The sequence below is a fragment of the Peromyscus eremicus genome, chromosome 20, assembly GCF_949786415.1.
Source record: "Peromyscus eremicus chromosome 20, PerEre_H2_v1, whole genome shotgun sequence".
In the NCBI taxonomy this organism is placed as follows: Eukaryota; Metazoa; Chordata; class Mammalia; order Rodentia; family Cricetidae; genus Peromyscus; species Peromyscus eremicus.
The window spans coordinates 3,287,962-3,305,849 of NC_081436.1; the positions used below are offsets into that span (position 1 = coordinate 3,287,962).

Consider the following 17,888-nt stretch of genomic DNA (forward strand, 5'->3'; position numbering starts at 1 on the left):
AAAAAATATTTTAAATGCCATATTCTGAGGTCTTTGATGTAGTTGAAGACTAGATAGTTATACTTTTCCTTAGTTATGATAAGAGATAAGTTAGATATAAAACCTTAGACTCACAAATGTAAGATAGATAGGATATCTTCTTTAATTTTACCAAATACAAGTAGACTAGTTATTATAAATAGACTAGATATTGTAACTGTAATTCTTGCTTGATAATTGTTTTGTTATCTGTAATTTAACTATGTGAAAGTTAAAATCTTCCTTTTTGAAAAAAAAGAAAAGGGGAAATGCTGTGGGATGTTCTGTATGCTAAATGTGTTGCTCTGATTGGTTAGTAAATAAAACACTGATTGGCCAGTAGCCAGCAGGAAGTATAGGCGGGACAAGGAGAGAGGAAAATTCTGGGAAGTGGAAGGCTGAGTCAGAGAGACACTGCCAGCCGCTGCCATGACAAGCGAGATGTAAGGTACCAGTAAGTCACGAGCTATGTGGCAACTTATAGACTAATAGATATGGGTTAATTTAAGATATAAGAACAGCTAGCTAGAAGCCTGAGCCATTAGGCCAAACAGTTTAAATAATATAAGCGTCTGTGTGTTTATTTTATAAGTGGGCTGTCAGACTGCCGGGGCTTGGCGGGACCCGGAGAGAAAACTCCAGCTACATGTGTATGTGCTTGCATGTTGGACATGGTGAGGCAGACCTCTGCTCGCAACACTCAGACAGTTGCAGGCCAGCCTGTGCTACATAGTTAGACCCTGTCTCAAGCAAGACCTCAGCATTTATTAAATGTATTATTACTTCATTGTTATGTTTTTTGTTTTTGTTTTTCTTTTGAGAAAGGAAAACTCACTATGTAGACTAGACTGGCCTCAAATTCAGAGATCTACTTCCCAAGTGCTGGGATTAAAGGTGTGCACCACCATACCTGGCATTTCATTGTTTCTTGTCATAGCCCTTTAGGTTAGATGATATCCCCATTTACTGATGAGGAAACTAAGACTCAGAGGTAGGCAGATCTCTGTGAGTTTGAGTCCAGCCTGGGCTACAAATCAAGTTCCAGGACAGCCAGGGCTACACAGAGAAAACCCTGTCTCAAAAAATAAAAACAAAAACAAAAACAAGTAGTTTGCTCAAGATCAAAGTCAACACATAACATTATAGGGTTGAAAATCCTACCTCCATCTTCCTACCATCCCAGAGGAGGTTCAGAACTAAATTGAGATAACAAAGAAGTAGAATTCAGGCTTTTCTTGAAATGGAAGGAGCCTGCATAAGGAAACGCTGGCCTGGGCTGGAGATGGTTCAGTGTGCAAGAGTGGGATCTGAGTTTTCATTTCCAGCATCCACGTAAAGCCCCGGGCATGGCTGTGGCACATTTTAACCGTGGGACTGTGACGGAGCAGAGCAGAAGCAGGTGCCCATGGAAGCCAGAAAAGGGCATCAGAGCCTTGCAGTTGGAGTACCATGTGGGTGCTGGGACCTGAATCCAGGTCCTCTGCAAGAGCTGCAAGTGCTCTTAACCGCTGAGCACCTCTCCAGCCCTGTTCAGAGTGGTTTTAAATGTGTATTTTCTTCAACTGAGGAGAAATCTGTAACATGCAGAAGTGGGTGTCAAACGGATTGTGCAGTTTGGGGGCTTCTGAAACTGTCTCTGTAGCAGGTGGCAACTGTAATAAACTTCTGTATTTATTTCTCTAGCCCTAGTACTTTATAGCAGAAGTGAGGCTGTTTGCCATGCTGTTCAGACAAGGATTTAGCTAGTTCTCTGCACTAAGCTGTTACCTTCTGTGGTAGTTTGGATGTAATTGGCCCCCATAATCTCATAGTGAGTGGCACTGTTACAAGGTGTGGCTTTGTTGGAGTGGGTATGGCCTTGTTGGAGGAAGTGTGTCACTGTGGGGGTGGGCTTTGAGGAGAATGTGGTAGTTAAAATGTAATTGCCCAGCCGGGCGGGGGTGGTACATGCCTTTAATACCAGCACTCGGGTGGCAGAGCCAGGTGGATCTCTGTGAGTTCGAGGCCAGCCTGGTCTACAGAATGAGATCTGGGACAGGCACCAAATTACATGGAGAAACCCTGGCTTGAAAAACTAAAAAAAAAAAAAAAAAAAAAAAAAGTAATTGCCCCCCCCCCATAAACTCATAGGGAGTGGCACTATCAGGGTGTGGCTTTGTTGGGGTGGGTTTGGCCTTGCTGGAGGAAGTGTGTCACTGAGGGGGTGGGCTTTGAGGATTCTTATACTCAGGATACTGCCCAGTGTCTCAGTTGACTTCCTATTGCCTGCAAGATGTGGGACTCTCAGCTACTGCTCCAGCATCACATCTGCCTGCATGCTGCCATGATGCCCATCATGATAATGGACTGAAACCCTGAAACTGTAAGGGAGCCACCCCAATTAAATGTTTTCTTTAGAAGAGTTGCTGTGGTCATGGTGTCTCTTCATAGCAACAGAAACCCTAAGACACCGTCCAATGTGACGAGTACATTTTGTGAGGTACAACTGTGTCTTTGCAAACCTCTCAGTCACCAGACCAGCATAGTAAAATGTATGGGTAAAGGAAGGTCTGCCTTTTAGGAGAGAAGGCGGTTCATCTTCCAGAGCTGAAGAGGGAGGCATCTGAGCCCCACACCTGGCTTTGTGTTGAAGAGGCAGAACTGTGAGCTGTTCTCTTCCCTGTTTGTACATTCACAAGCAGGATCCTTGGACTTAAACTTTTCAAAACTCGTTCTGGATGGCTGTGGTGACACACAGCTTTGATCAGCACTCGGGAGGCAGAGGCAGGTGGCTCTGTGTGAGTTTGAGGCCAGACAATGACTCATAGTGAGAGCCTGTATCAAAACAAAACCCCCAACACAAAATTCTTATTCTAGGACAGGGCCTGGTTCAATGGTACAGCCTTGCCTAGCATGCCCACAGTCCTGGGTTCAATCTCCAACATAGCACCACAACCAAAAAAAAAAAAAAAAATCATAACCACACACCCACACCTCACTCGTTAGATGGCTAACATCTACTAGCTGTGTGCGGTCATTTGAATGCTAAATGTCCCTGCAGGCTCCTGGGCCTGAGCACTTGGTCCCCAGCCAGTGGGCTGCTTGGGAAGGCCGTGGAACCTTTAGCAGCCTTGCTGAGGACATGAGTCACTTGGGATTTCAGTTTGGTTCCAGTTCTGTCCACTCTCAGGTTCCTGACTGTCATACAATGTGACCAGCTGCCTCACACTCCTACCAGGATGCCTTCCCCTCTCAAGACTGCATCCTTTCAAACTGTAAGCCAGAATAAACCCCTCCCCCTTCAGTCACCACTGGGCAGAGATCTGGTCACAGCATCGAGGACCATTCCTCATACATTGTACATCATACCTGGCTGCAGAAAAACACATCTGTGCTTCAAATGCCTTAATGTCCAGGGGGATGTTTCCTTCTCAGAGATACTAAGACACAAACAAAGCCAAGCCAGCAAGTGCAGAGACTATTTATTTCCATCTTAAATGAATATGAATTTATTGACTGAGATGATTTTGCAGAAGTCCTATTTTGAATATCAAATCATTATTTTCTTTTGGGGGGGTTTGGTTTTTCAAGATTTTCTCTGTGTAGCTCTGGCTATCCTAGAACTCCCTCTGTAGACCAGGCTGGCCTTGAGCTCATACATCTGTTAACATCTGCACACCCCCACCCCTCACCCAGTGCTGGGACTAAAGGCATGTGCCACCATGCCTAGCTCAGGATTATTAGACTAATCCGCCCAGGCCTTGCCAACTGCACTCACGGATTACTTTTGGAGTCCCCCACATAGTGTTTCCCTAACTGCAGAGTCCTTTCCCTGCCTGGAGTTTATTATGGTCAGCTAAGTACGTGCTAGATAAAAAGGGAAGTTAACCCATGCATCCCAACTGTCGTGTGCAGTTCTGGGGCGGGGGGTGCGGGGCACTGGTGTAATCAGGTGCACTTATAAAACTGAGTGTAGTGTGGCAGGATTCGGTGAAACACTGAACCAAAAGACAGAAAGCTGCTGGCCAGAGCACACAGGGCAGGGCAGCCAGTGGGTTCAGATTTCATTTTCCGGGGGTGGGGTGGGGTGAGGTGAGATTTTCTGTGTTAGTCACACGTGGATTTTTACTTGGCTGGTATTTATTTATTCGGTTTGCAAGCTGTTAGTTCCCCTTGCTTCATTATCAAAGCCCATGAAAGACTACTGGTCCCTCTGAAGGGGAGTTCAAAGCCGCTTTGATTTGGTTTTGATTTGGTGGGAGACACTATAGAAAACAGTTAAACAGAGACCTGTGAGGCTGAATCGGACTTCACCTCTCCTAGTTAGAATTTTACGTCTAAACTGAAGCCTTGACCTGCTGTGGCCACTCAGGTCTCTCTTGACGCCCCACTATTTCACGGCATACCCGTAGACATGGGGCCGCAGCAAAGCCCAGGACATGGGAGCCCGGATGTGCTGCAGCTTCAGCTTGGAGAAGCTGGCCTGCTCCAGGGCCGTCCAGCTCTCCCTAGTGAGGTTGCATCCATCGAACAGAAGGTACCAGACCGGATCCAGAACCTGTTGCCAGAAGTAATTCCAGGTGGACCGCTCATCTGCCACATGCTCCATGAAGTAAAAAGCCCCTCCCTGAGGAAAAAACACACACATACACAAACACATTTTAAAGACACTGGTTTTGGGAAAAAAAAACTTTACAAGATGCACAAAGCTTCAAATTTCAGTGGCCTGAGGCCAACTCTAAGAAGCCACGGGTAAATTAGAATGGAGTAAGGCATTATCTGGGTAATGAAGTTTGAATTTCGGTCACATTTTATACCGTGCTAGCTGGGCATGATAGGCCATGCCTGGAATCCCCACACCAGGGAGGCTAAGGCAGGATGATCTGAAGTGGGACCCTGTCTTCAAACAGAGCCTTTTAAACGGAGCTACCAATCTAAGCAACAGACAAACATTTCTGCGGTCGTAGAGAATTCATAATCACTGAGACCAAAGCACTTAGTGTGATCTACCTTACCACACTCACTCTCTCAACAGGGTTACGTGTAGCAGAACAAACCTATAATCACCCAGCACTCAAGAAGCTGGGGCAGGGGGATTGCTGCAAGCTTGAGGCCAGCCTGGGTTACTAGAGTTAGTTCAGGGCTAGCCTGGGCTACATAGACACCAGCTCAGACAACACAACCAGTGTTACTAAGTTTCACTACCGCCACTGTTTCTGTTTTATTTTGAGACAGGGTCTCACTGTGCAACTTGCCTGACCTTCCACTTGCTACAGCCCAGGCTAGCCTTAAACTCACAGAGATCCACCTGCTTCTGCCTTCCGAGTGCTGGGATTAAAGGAAATACGCCACCACACCGGGCACATCACTGTTTTTACCTGTGAGGGAACTGAGTCCAAGGTAACAGTTTGTGTCAGACAGGAATTCTAAACCTCTGTGACTCCAGGACTTTCTCAGCAACAGGTTTATTTTAGAAAGTGTAGAGAACACAGAAATGTTTTAGTCAAATCATGGTGGCACATATCTGTAGTTCCAGCACAGGGGAGGTGGAAGCCAGAGGGTAAGAGGTGCAAAGTCATTTCAGCAACATAGTGAGTTTGAGGCCACATGAGACCCTGTCTTAAAAACAAAAAAGGGGTTAGAGAGATGGCTCAGAGGTTGAGAGGGCTTGCTGCTCTTGCAGAGGACCCAGGGTTGGTTCCTAGTACCCACATCAGGTGGTTTACAACCACCAAAACTCCAGTTCTGGGGATCAAAGGTTTTCTGGCCTCCATGGGACCTGCACACTCAATCAGGGATGCACAGACACATAAATGCATTAAAAAAAAAAAAAAGGAAGAAAGAAAACCAGCCACTGTCTTGTTATATGTAAATTGGCAATTTTTCCTAAAATTAAATCTGTATCATACATTGTTTATAACCTTCTTTATTTTACTTTGTATCTGTTAGGCTCTTCCCAGTTTTTTACTGTAACTGGTATTAACAACACAGATCTTGGGAACACCTGTAATTATTGTTAAAAAGTGGGGTTGAGTTGAGTGGTAGGTGCCTTTTAAAACACCTTGGTGGAAGTTTTCAAATTGCCTTTTGGAAAAACTGGATCACATTTACCCTAGAACTAGCAATGGCTGTGAAAGTGCCTGTCTTGGGGTTTCTATTGCACTTCCCACCTCTTCCCCCTCCTCAGCCCTGGCACTGGATGAGGAAGGGGCTCCTCCTGCAGCAGATACTGTGTGTACTGGCTGACCAGGATCCTCCTGCCTCTGCTGGTCCTAGGGCTGAGACTACAGGTGTGAGTCATGGCACCCAGTTAATATTGTAATAACACAACTGATCATTAAGGAAAAAATCAGTTATTTCCATGAGCACAAGAACAGACAGACCTATAAGGAACCCAAGTACACAGGCTTTCTAGTAAAAGATTTGATCAGTGTGTCTCGTTATGAGTGCACGTGTATATGTATGTGAGTGCACATGTGTAGGACTTGTGTGGAGGTCAGAGGTCAACTTCCCGTATGTCACTTCCCAGGGCCCACTTTTAAGACAGAATCTCTCACTGGCTGGAACTCACCAAGCTGGCTAGGCTGACTGGCCAGTGGACCTCAGAGGTCTGCCAGTCTCTTACTTCCCCTGTTCTGGGATTAGTGTGTGCGTGTGTGAATGTGTGCACACACACATGCGGACAACAGTCGTTAAACTCAAGGAGTCTTTCTCCAAAAGAAAAGAGAGAGACACCAAGAGTCTACACAAAAATCATGCGTGGGTTTTCTGTTATTTTTGTATTTGTTGTTACTTCTTTGCAGCTTTGTGTTTTTGTTGTTGGGTTTTGGTGTTTCCAGGTTCTGACTCCAGCTCTGAGGTGCAAACGCTTCATGACCGAATTAATCCCCAGCCCCTCTTCTGTTCAAAATGTTCATCACGTTAATTAGTCTGAGTGTGAAAACACAAGTGTGTGTATGTGTGTGCACGTGTGTGTTCTCTCCTTCACCGTGCGGACTCAGGGCAGCAGGCTGGACTGCAGGTGTCTTTGCTGGCTGAGCGACCTCACCGCCCACCTCATCTTCTCATTGTTGCTGCTCCTTGACGCACATCGCCCAGGTTGGTCTCGAACTCGCCACATAGCAAAGTCACCATGGAGCTAGCTGGTCTTGAATTGCCAGTCCTGCCTCCACCTCCCTAGTGCTGGCCTTACAGGTGTGTCCCATCACACCTGGCCTCTCCTCTTACCCTTCTAAAAAACCTTTTAATTCATACCAAAATGTTCCCAGGCACCGGCTGCAAACTTCTGAAAACACCGGAGCTGTGGGAGAGTAGGAACTGGCAGGGGGCGTTTCACAGGCTGAACTGTGTTGTTTAAAGACTGTGTTATGTCATTAATACTGCAAATGACACCCAGGGCAGCATTTCAGCCTTGGGTTTTGTACAGCCAGGGATGGGAAGTGGTCGGTATTGCCCCGAGTAGTCCCTGCACTTTGGTTTTCATCTGCAGCCCACACAGGTCATGCAGATGCTACTGCACATTACTAAGCAGCTTAGAAACCCATCTCCCTTTCGTTGGCCTCTTTCTCAAGCTACTCTGGTTCTGGCTACCCAAAGGCAGAGTTCCACATAGAATTCAGGGTTTAGAGATGTAGTTACCCTAAATTATACACATAAGTTCAAGTAAAATACATGATTAGGAATAGAAAACCAAATTTCCTAATAAAAATGAAAAACAAAAACCTGTCATCTCCTCAGGCTAGGGCAGGAGACAGGAGGAAAAAGCAGAGAAACCGGCTTGGATCTGACTGTGAATAAGCCAGAGCTTGGCAGGACAGGGCGGGGCAAGCTCTGGATGGGTGTTGAGATTCGGAAATCTGTGGGGGCATGCAGCTGAGAGGACTGGGGATGCGTGAGGCTGCTGGGAGGATTTACGTGTGGAAGGAGAGCTGAGGAAGAGACAGACCCTCAGTGTCTGGGGACAGCAAATGCTACAAGTCTGGAAGAGGGGCAGAAGTATTCTCACTGAACTAGACCTGGGCAGGGCATGGTGGTGCGTGTCTTTAATCCAGTACTCGGGAGGCAGGGACAGGCGGATCTCTTTCGGTCTGAGGCAAGCCTGGTGTACTTAAAGTTTCAGGCTAGCCTACCACTATTTAGTGAGAATGAGACCTGCTTTCAAAAAGGTACACCCATTGCTGTGTAACTTGGGTGCATTTCTTAACCTCTTTTCCAAAACAACCACCCTAAGTATCTGCTTCAGAGGATTATGGTTAGGGTAAACTGAGTCTGTCATAATGCTCCGAGCTCTATCCAGCAGCTGGTGAGTTGGTAACCACAAAAGCTAAGGAAAACAACCGAGGTCACGCCTGCCTTGCACCAAGGAGGCATGATCAGCAAGGGTGTGCGCCATCAGGCCTGGCTCCACATCTTTACCTGCTGGTTTGATACCCACCTGTTCTGGTACCAGAGACCATGCTGAGCCTCCGAGACTTTCTCCCCAGGGGTACAAGGGGGTCACAGAACATCCCTACAGGTTCCAAACTGAATGAGCTGGAATGTTCGGACTGCTGTTATGTTCATCTTTGTTCAAAACAAACCCATTTACCCTGATCATCACAAGTGTAGAGAATTTCTTCTAGAAAGACATGACGAATCGACCATCGCTCTTGACTGCACCTCGTCCCGTTCCCTGCAGGTAGCGCCTGTGACCGTTCGCTCTAGCTTTTGCATGAACATGTTAACATTACTTCTTGGGCATTCTTCTCTTTCCTACTCAGCCTACATCACTCTTCTTGGAGTTTTTTTGTCTTTGGTTATATTTTTTTTTTTTAAAGTTTTTATTAGTTTTGTTTTTTTGATACAGAGCTTGACTATATAGTTGGGGCTGGCCTTGAGCCTGCTGCAGAGCGAGGCTTGCCTGCCCGTCCCTCTCAGCCTCTGAGACACTGAACCATCACTGGGTTTAATGTGTGTGCACCACCCAGCTCTTGAAATTTTAATAACTACAGAGTTCCTGACTACGTGACAATTTCCCATCCACAGACAGGTTTTTTCCGGTTTCCACTAATGCAAATGCTTCTTTAACAACTGTCCTTGAGATGGACAAGGTTCTGCACATGTATAGCTGTGGATAAATTTCCAACACATAAAATTATGTTCACTTGACATATTGATAGTAAACGTGCCTTCAAAACCTCCCCTGTATGAGGGGACCCTTCCCAGACCCACCCCAGTCCCTGTTCTCTAAGTCTCTGACCGTCATAGGTAAATGGCTGCTAGTGTAATTTATAGGTCTTTCTCATATAACAGCTATTTTAATTTATGTGCTGTTCCTGCCCGGTGGCTCATCTTTGTCTTTCATTTACTCTGATCAGTTTTAAGAAACACAACCACTGTCCTTAGTGACTTGTCAATTGCTGTTTTGGTTTTTTGAGACAGGGTCTCAATGTGTAGCCCAGGCTGGCCTGGACCTCACTATGTAGACCAGCCTGGCCTTGAACTCACAGAGCTCATCCTGCCTCTGCCTCACCGGTGCTGGCACTTGTAATGTTTTTTAACTCGTGGGGCATGAACCCTTCAGCCCAGCGTTCCTGGGAGCTACTGTTAACCAAGTCTGGCATCTGAGCTGTCTGCAAGCTCGTGCCTCTGCAGCAGTTTCGAGTTTTATAAATTGATCTGTCAGCCCTTACCTTTGTCGATCTCTGCCACTCCTGTCTTTTTGTCCCCCCAGAGCTGAGGACCGAACCCAGGGCCTTGCGCTTGCTAGGCAAGCGCTCTACCACTAAGCTAAATCCCCAACCCCCGACTCTTTTCTTTAAAAAAAAAAAAAAAAAAAAAAAAAAAAAAAAAAAAAAAAAAAATCCTCTGATAGTTTGCCTTTTAGTTTAGAATCCACCCGAAATTGATAGGACACCCCCCCCCCCCCCCCCCGGCTCGTGAGAGCGGCTGCTAGTCCTCATCTGTCACTCACCGGCCTCAGCACTCGGCACACCTCGCGCAGAATCTTCTCCTGGTTCTTTACCGAGCACAGCACCAGGGTGCAGACCACCACGTCCATAGAGCCATCGGCCACCTGGTGCATGTTCTCTCCGGCCGCCACCACGAAGCGCTCGAACTGCAGCTGCCGGTTCTCTGAGACGCTCTTGAACAAGAACTTCTCGAAGTTGGGGTTCGGGTCGACACAGGTCACCCTGCACCCGGGGGGATAGAACTTGAAGTTGGCCCCGGTGCCGCAGCCCAGCTCCAGCAGCGACAGCTTCCCCGAGGGGCCTGCGAACTCCGGCAGGTTGCTGAAGAGTTCTTTCTTTCTGCTGGCCATCTGCTCGTTGTAGATCACCGTGAACCGCGACAGGAAGTAGGGAAACCACAGTTTGCATATCCAGTTCCACACGCCTAAAAAGTTCAGCAGATGTATGGGAAGCGCCAGGATGCTGATGGCCAGCCGGAGGACCAGGAGGCCGAGCGTCATCGTGGCGAGCGGCGGAGAAAGAGCCGCTGACCCAAGCAGTCCCCTTCAGAAGCAGGGCGCAGGCTCCGGGCCGAGCTCCAGAGCCAATCAGGGAGGAGGGAGGCGCCCACCCCACCCCTCCCCTCCCCGGCCCTCTGGCAGAAGTTGGCTCAGCTGGGCGCACAGCAGCCTAGGACTCTGCCCCGCATCTCCTTAGCAAGGCTGCAGCCTTCAGTCCGATCTGGTCCTGCCTGGCCTTGTTTGGGTCTCCAAGTTTCCTGCTGCGGTTTGTTATGAGCAGTGTGTCCTTTCACCCCACCCACCCGGCCTCCCACCCAAGTCTTTACTGAGAAGAGTCCCTGCGTGGGTTAGGTGGGTTAGGGCACCAGGGGAATGGCTGCTGAGACCCCTCTACCAAAACTTACTCCCCTCCCCTCCGCTCTCCCCACTGAACCCCACCAGGTCCTTTTTTTTTTTTTTTTTTTTTTTTTTAAAATAAGGAAGTGAAAGGGAACCTCGCCTAGTCTCAGTCAACAATTCCCCAAGTTCCCTTGTAAACGGAGGCGTTCATAAGTTAATAATTAATCAGAAGGATCTCTGCTAAGTCACTGTTTTGACCTGCCTGCCATTTAAAGAGCAACTGTCAATCTTCACCTTCATTATACTCGGTTACTATGTAACAGCCAATTCGGAGTAGACCAGTGCTCAGAGCATTCGCATTTGGAGCCTGGTGGGTTTTATAAAATAGTTGTAAGCACCTGTCTGGTTGTTTGGGTTTGTTTGGTTTTGGTTTTGGTTTTTGCCAAACACAGGGTCTCACTCCTTAGTCCAACCCGGCCTTGAATTCTTGATCCCACTTGGATCCCTTAAGTGTTGAGATCTCAGGCCTCTGTCATAAAGCCCAAGCTGCACGGACTTCCTGAATGATTGAGTCATAAATTCACAAGAAGAGAAATTGCTACTAAATCGTTTGCTTGGGTTTCTTATGTGTGCTCTTACAGGTCTTAATGAAATGAAGTGAATGGTGAAGCAATTCTAAGTGAAACATGGAGGTTGTTTTTTTTTTTTTTTTTTTTTTTCGAGACAGGGTTTCTCTGTGTAAGCTTTGTGCCTGTCCTGGATCTCACTCTGTAGACTAGGCTGGCCTTGAACTCACAGAGATCTGCCTGCTTCTGCCTCCCAAGTGCTGGGATTAAAGGCGTGCGTCACCACCGCACAGCTAAACATGGAGCTTTTAATGTGTGAATGACAATAGTCATAGACCCGACTAGATTTGTGAAACTAATATACTCACACACTTCTGCAAGCCAGAGCAAGAACGTTACTCCACTGGCTTCCAAATGAAGTGGACCTGAGGCAGCCACAGGATCTGGCAATCGGCAGGGCAGCATCAGCATCCAGAGGAGGAAAATACTCACGTTCTAAAACATAAGCGTAATGGGGGCTAGCTGAGCAGGTTTTCTTTTGGATCCTTCTTTCAGTTGGTGGTGGAGGTGGGTGGTACTAAGGATTGAGCCCAGGGCCTCAGGCATGCCAGGGAAGTACTCTGTCACTGATCCCTAATCCAGGGAGGGGTGTGTGTGGATGTTGTAAAGTCTCCTCACATTTATATACCCTACACGAACGTTACAAATACAACAGCAGGACCTGGCGGCACACACCTTAATCCCAGCACTGAGGCGGCAGAAGCAGGCGGAGGTGTATGAAGTCTGTGGGACCAGTGATTTACAGTGACACAGGACCCCCCCCCCACACCCCGCCAATGTAGACTAGAGAGACCTGTCTCAAAAACCACCACCAAACAAAAGTATTGTAACAGCTATTCCATATGCATGTGTGCACGTGTGTGCACGTGTGTGCACGTGTGTGCTGGAGCAGATGCAGGCATTTTTTAATTTAAAATTTTTATTTATCTGATTTTTCAAGACAGGATTTCTCTGTGTAGCTCTGCCTGTCCTGAAATTAACTCTGCAGCCCAGGCTGGCCTGGAATTCAGAGATCCACCTGCCTCTGCCCTGCAAATGCTGGGATTAAAGGCGTGTGCCACCACCACTGCCCAGCTTTGCGTGTGCGTGTGTGCGTGTGTGTGTGTGTGTGTGTGTACACGTGTGTGCACATATCAAGCACCCACGCAGAAGGACAAATTTCAGCAGTGAGTTCCCCTTCCACCTTGCTGAAGGAGGGTCTGTCATTTCTGCAGCTGCACTGAACACCCCAGGCCAGCTGGCCCACCAGCTTCTAGACAGTTCTGTGTCTGCCTTCCATGTCACCGTAGGAGTGCTGGAACTGGGGCTGCACACCACCCTGTTTACCCAGGTCACTGGGTGCATGGCTAGTGCTTTTACAAGCTGGGCAGCCACACTTTTTTTTAAGCAGGCGATGGATTCAGGGGCCATTTTATTGCTTCACTAATGTGTCATAGCCCACATTTGTTTATCTCATCACTTGGTAAATGATTGGATTATTTCCAATTTGGAGCTATGAAAAATTAAACTATTATGAGGCTGGGCCTGGTGGTGCCGCCTTTAACCCCAGCAGAGGCAGAGGCAGGGGGATCTTGAGTTCAAGGCCAGTCTGGTCTACATAGTGAGTTTCATGTCAGCAAAGGATACCCAGTGAGAGACCCTGTCTAAAACAACAAAAACCCCTTTTCTACGTGTGTGTTTTAGAATGCACACCAACACATACCACAACTGTGAGTGTTTTCTACTGCTGTGATAAACCACCATGACCAAAGCAATTTATAAAGCATTTAATTGGGCTCACAGTTCCAGAGAGGTAGCGTCCATGCTGGCTGAACGAGAGCCCGGCGAGAGGGAGGCATCATGGCAGCAGGAACAGCTGAGAACTCACATCTCAAACCACAAGCATGAGACAGAGAGCCCCTAGAAACGGTGGGAATGTTTTGAAACCTCAGGGCCCACCCCAGTGACATACTTCCTTCAGTGAGGCCACACCTCTTTTTTTCCCCCAGCATGGGCTCACTAGGTAGCCTTGGCTGTCCCAGAATTCAGTAGATTAGACTGGCCAGGAACTGACAGATCTGCCTACTTCTGCCTTCTGAGTGCTGAGATTAAGGCCGCACCTTCTAATCCTCCCTAAAAAGACAGCAAATGGGGACCAAGCATTCAAACACCTGAGACACAGTTCTTGTGTAAGGTCAGGGGACTTTTGGGAGTCAGGACTCTGGGCGCTCAGGACTGGCAGCAAGTGCCTTCATCTGCCAAGGCATCTCGCTGTTCTACCCCTAAGTGGATTGTTTTGTTTCTGAGACAGGGTCTCATGTAGCCCAGGCTGATCTCAGGCTTCATTATATATAGCTAAGGATGAGCTTGGACTCGATCTTCCAACTCCACCCCTGAGTGGCTGGGTTGCAGACCCCGTCACCATGCTAGCTTTACACAGGGTGAGTATCAAACCCAGGAGGCAAGCGCTCTCCCAACTGAGCTACAGATTTTTAGATAGATTTCAGCCAGGGGATGGATGTGGAGGGAGATTATTAATAGAAAAAGACTCAAGAAAAGAACAAGGTGGGTCCAAGGAGAGCCAAACTTGAGTGCCTTAGAGGTTGCCAGTTATGCAGTTGGGGTAGACTGAATGCCACCTCTCAAGGGTTGCTAAGAAACTTTTGTTTTTTTCATTTTTCTTTGTCTTCCTTTCCTCTTTTTTTTTGTAGAGGACTCTGGGGTGTCATGGAAAGAAATCTGTCTTACTTTTTATTGCTGTGGTAAGACACCATGACCAGAGTCACTCATAGAAGGAAAAATTTATTAGGGCTTATTTATTTACAGTTCCAGAGGGTAAGTCCATCATCATGGCACAGAGCATGGAGGCAGACATGGTGTTGGAGCAGTAGCCGAGAGCTTGGATCAGATCCACAAGCACAAGGGGGTGGTGGTGGCGCTAACTGGTAATGGTGTGGAATTTTGAAACCTCAAAGACCACCCCCAGTGACACACCTCCTAATCCTTCCCAAACAGTTCCAACAAACAGGGAACATAGGAGCCTATGGGGGCCTTTCCATTCCATTCTCACCACATAACCTGATAAGGTAAAACCACAGGAGAAGCCTGGTGGTGGTAGTGGTGGCTTGCTCCTTTAATCCCAGCACTCAGGAGGCAGAGGCAGGCAGATCTCTGTGAGTTCAAGGCCAGCCTGGTATACAAGGCTATACAGAGAAACCCTGTCTCAAAAAACCAAAAAACAAAACAAAACAAAAAACCCAAACAAACAAAAACAAACAAACAAAAAACTTACAGGAGGAACTAGAGATGTTGGTAATTAAGCTTTGTCTTGTTTTGTTTAGAGAAGTGGGAAGGAAGCCCTGGCTGTCCTGGAACTTAGACCAGGCTGGCCTCAAACACACACAGATCCACCTCTGCCTCCCAGTGCTGGGATTAAAGGTGTGCGCCACCACAACTGGCTGGTAGCTAAATCTTAAAAAGCCAATGAATAAATAAAACCATGAGTGAAAAGGGTTATACAAAGGGCTTAAGGCAAAGGCTGGGTTGGGTTTTTTTTGTTTTATTTTTCACTGAAAATCAAGTTTCTTGTGAGAGTCCTATAAATTGCATTTTATAGCTGGGAAAGGGGGAAAAGCCATTTATGCACAGATCTTAAGCATGATTCATGGCTATTTTAATACTTTTTTTAAACTTCACATTTTTATTTATACGTATGTGTTTGTGTGACTGTTATATAATGCATGTGTGGGTGCCCGAGGAATCCAGAAGAGGGTATCAGGTCCTCTGAGATGGAGTTACAGGTGGCTGTGAGCCATCAAGTGTGGGAGTTAGCTCTCTCCTTCCACTGTGGGAAAAGGGACTGGACTGGGGTTGTCCAGCTTGTGGACAAATGCTCTCGCCCACTGAGCCATCCCACCAGCTCCCACCTCACCTTTGTTTTTTGAGGCAGAGTTTCTCTGTGTAGTCCTGGTTGTCCTGGAACTCACTCTGTAGACCAGGTTGGCCTCGAACCCACAAAGATCTGCCTGCCTCTGCCTCCTCAGTGCTGGGATTAAAGGTGTGCACCACAACCGCCCAGCTCCCACCTCACTTTTTGAAATGGGGTTTCTCACTAGCCTTGGCCACATAGGCCAGGTTTTTGACTCGTGAACCCCAAGGACCTGTCTGTGTCCACCTCCTGAGTGTTGGGGATTGCAAGTACATCTATGCCCAGGTTTTTTTCTTTTAATTTTTATTTTAATGTGGTTTTGGGGAATTAAACTCGGGTCCCCCTGTTATAAGCACTTTCCCAACTGAGGCATCTTCCTAGCCCCTGTCTGAAGATAGTTTTTTAAAAGTTTTTTTTTTTTTTGAAGATTAAAAAAAAAATGCAAGTGTACATGTGTGTGCATGTTCCCAGGGAGGCCAGAAGAGAGCATTAATCCTCCACCAACGAAGCTAGCTCATAGCCCCCTCAATGCTTTTTTTGAGTTCTTGTTTTGAAGATGGTTTTATATTTGTGTGTGTGCATGCCTATGGAGACAGAAGGAGGTGTTGGGTCTTCTGGAATTGCATTGCAAGCATGAGCTGCCTGGTGTGGGTGAAGAACTAAACTGCAGTTTTCTGAGGGAGCTGAGGCCTCTCTCCTGCTCTTCAAGACCATTGCCTTTGACTCAAAGGTCACTGTCTTAGCTAGGGTTTCTACTGATGTGAGGAGACCTCATGACAGGCAGACATGGTGCTGGGGAAGGAGCTGAGAGTTCTACATTTAGATCACAGGCAACAGGAAGTGGACTGTGTCCACACTGGGTGTAGCTTGAACACATATGAGACCTCAAAGCCCGCCTCCACAGTGACACACACCCTCCAACAAAGCCACACCTCCAAATAGTGCTACTCCCTCCACGGTGGTTTGGGGGAAGTGTCTGGTTTCCCTTCCAGTACTGTGTTCTGGTTCATTCATTGTAGGAAATCTGCTTGATATTAATATTCGTGATGCCTTAGATTTGTGTGTGATACACCATGTAGTAAGAGCCCTGTGGAGTTGGAAAGAACTCTTGTGTGTCTGTTCTGTGTGTATCACTTCCTTTTCCACTGTAGTGCTCTTCAGATTCCCTTCTCACCTTTTGCACTCTGCCATATCCATTGTCAAGAGCGAGATACTAAAGTCCCCTGTTATAGTGACAGGGTACTCACCTGGCATTGTGAGGCCCGGCTGGGTCCCCAGCAGAAGTGAAGCCTGGTGACAGGCCCTCTCCTTCCAGCTCCTAACACGTGCTTTGGATAGTTGATTCTAGGAGCATAAATACGTATATCTTCTTGGTAATTTGGTTCCTTTGTAATTAAATAAGGACTGTGTCACCTGGGACAGGTATAACCCCACACACTCACTTTTGGTTAAATTTACCTGACATGTTAAAGCTAAGGTATATAGTTGTATGTAGTTGGCTTTCTTCCTTTTTTTCTTTTTTTTTTTTTGGGGGGGGGGGAGCTTTTCAAGACAGGGTTTCTGTGTGTAGCCCTGGCTGTCATGGGACTCCCTCTATAGACCAGGCTGGCCTTGAACTCCGAGCTCCACCTGCCTCTGCCTCCCGGGTGCTGGGGTTAAAGGTGTGTGTCATCACTGTCCAGCCAGTTTGCTTTCATTTTTAATCCATTCAGCTACTCTCTGCTTTTGGGTGAAGAATGTATTCCATTTATGTTTAAGGTAGTGTCTTAGTCAGGGTTTTACTGCTGTGAAGAGACACCATGACCAGGGCAACTCTTATAAAGGAAAGTATTTAATTGGGGCTGGCTTACGTTTCAGAGATTAGTCCACTAGCATCATGGGGGGAAGCATGGTGGCATGCAGGCAGGCATGGAGAAGGAACCTAGAGTCTACATTTGGATCTGCAGGCAGCAGGCAGAGAGAGTGAGCCACTGGGCCTGGCTTGAGCATCTGAAACCTCAAATTGACACACTTCCTCCAATAATGCCACACCTATTCTAACAGGCCACATGTCCTAATCCTTTCAGATAATGCCACTCTCTGTGAGCTTATGGGGGTGTTTTCATTCAGACCACCACAGGTAGTTATTGGTAGATGGAACTTACTGTTGCTTTATAATTTTTTACGATTTATTTTTAATTGTAATTGTGTGTGTATGTGTGTGTGTGTGTGTGAGAGAGAGAGTGTGTGTGTGTGTGTGTGAGTGTGAGTGAAGTGGCCTAAAGAGGCCAGAGGCCTCAGATCCCCGTGGGGAGTTAGGGTGGTTGTGAGGCACCTGACAGGAACGTTGGGAACCCAATCCGGGTCCTCTGCACGGGCAGTATGTCCTCTTAACCACTTAGCCATCTCTCAGCCCACTGCCGCCCTGCGTTTGCTGTTTTCAGTTTTCCGATTCACCCCTTTTCTGTCTTCCTGGGTGATTTGACACACTCACCCTGGCAGGAAAGACTCTGTAGAGGCGTGTGCCCCTCCCTCCGGCTGTTCAAACAATGGGTCCCACAGAACCGTGGTTTCTTGTGTTAGATAGGCA

At 47.2% G+C, this 17,888-nt stretch overlaps 1 protein-coding gene across 1 annotated transcript; it reads right to left on the reverse strand.

The window, feature by feature from the left end:
• Positions 1-3,557: 3,557 nt before the first annotated feature.
• Positions 3,558-10,506, reverse strand: Tmt1a (thiol methyltransferase 1A). The gene is made up of 2 exons (XM_059247675.1): positions 9,950-10,506; positions 3,558-4,624 (listed from the first exon to the last, which is right to left on the reverse strand). The coding sequence occupies exons 1-2, from the start codon at positions 10,445-10,447 to the stop codon at positions 4,388-4,390; spliced, it is 735 nt and encodes a 244-aa protein (XP_059103658.1). The 5' UTR covers positions 10,448-10,506; the 3' UTR covers positions 3,558-4,387.
• Between the last annotated feature and the right edge of the window lie 7,382 nt (positions 10,507-17,888).

Coding starts and splice junctions, on each gene's coding strand:
- Tmt1a (XM_059247675.1), bottom strand. CDS start 10,447: ATGACGCTCGGCCTCCTGGTCCTCCGGCTGGCCATCAGCATCCTGGCG. Junction 4,625..9,949: donor TGTGCCGAGTGCTGAGGCCG/GTGAGTGACAGA, acceptor TTTTTTCCTCAG/GGAGGGGCTTTTTACTTCAT.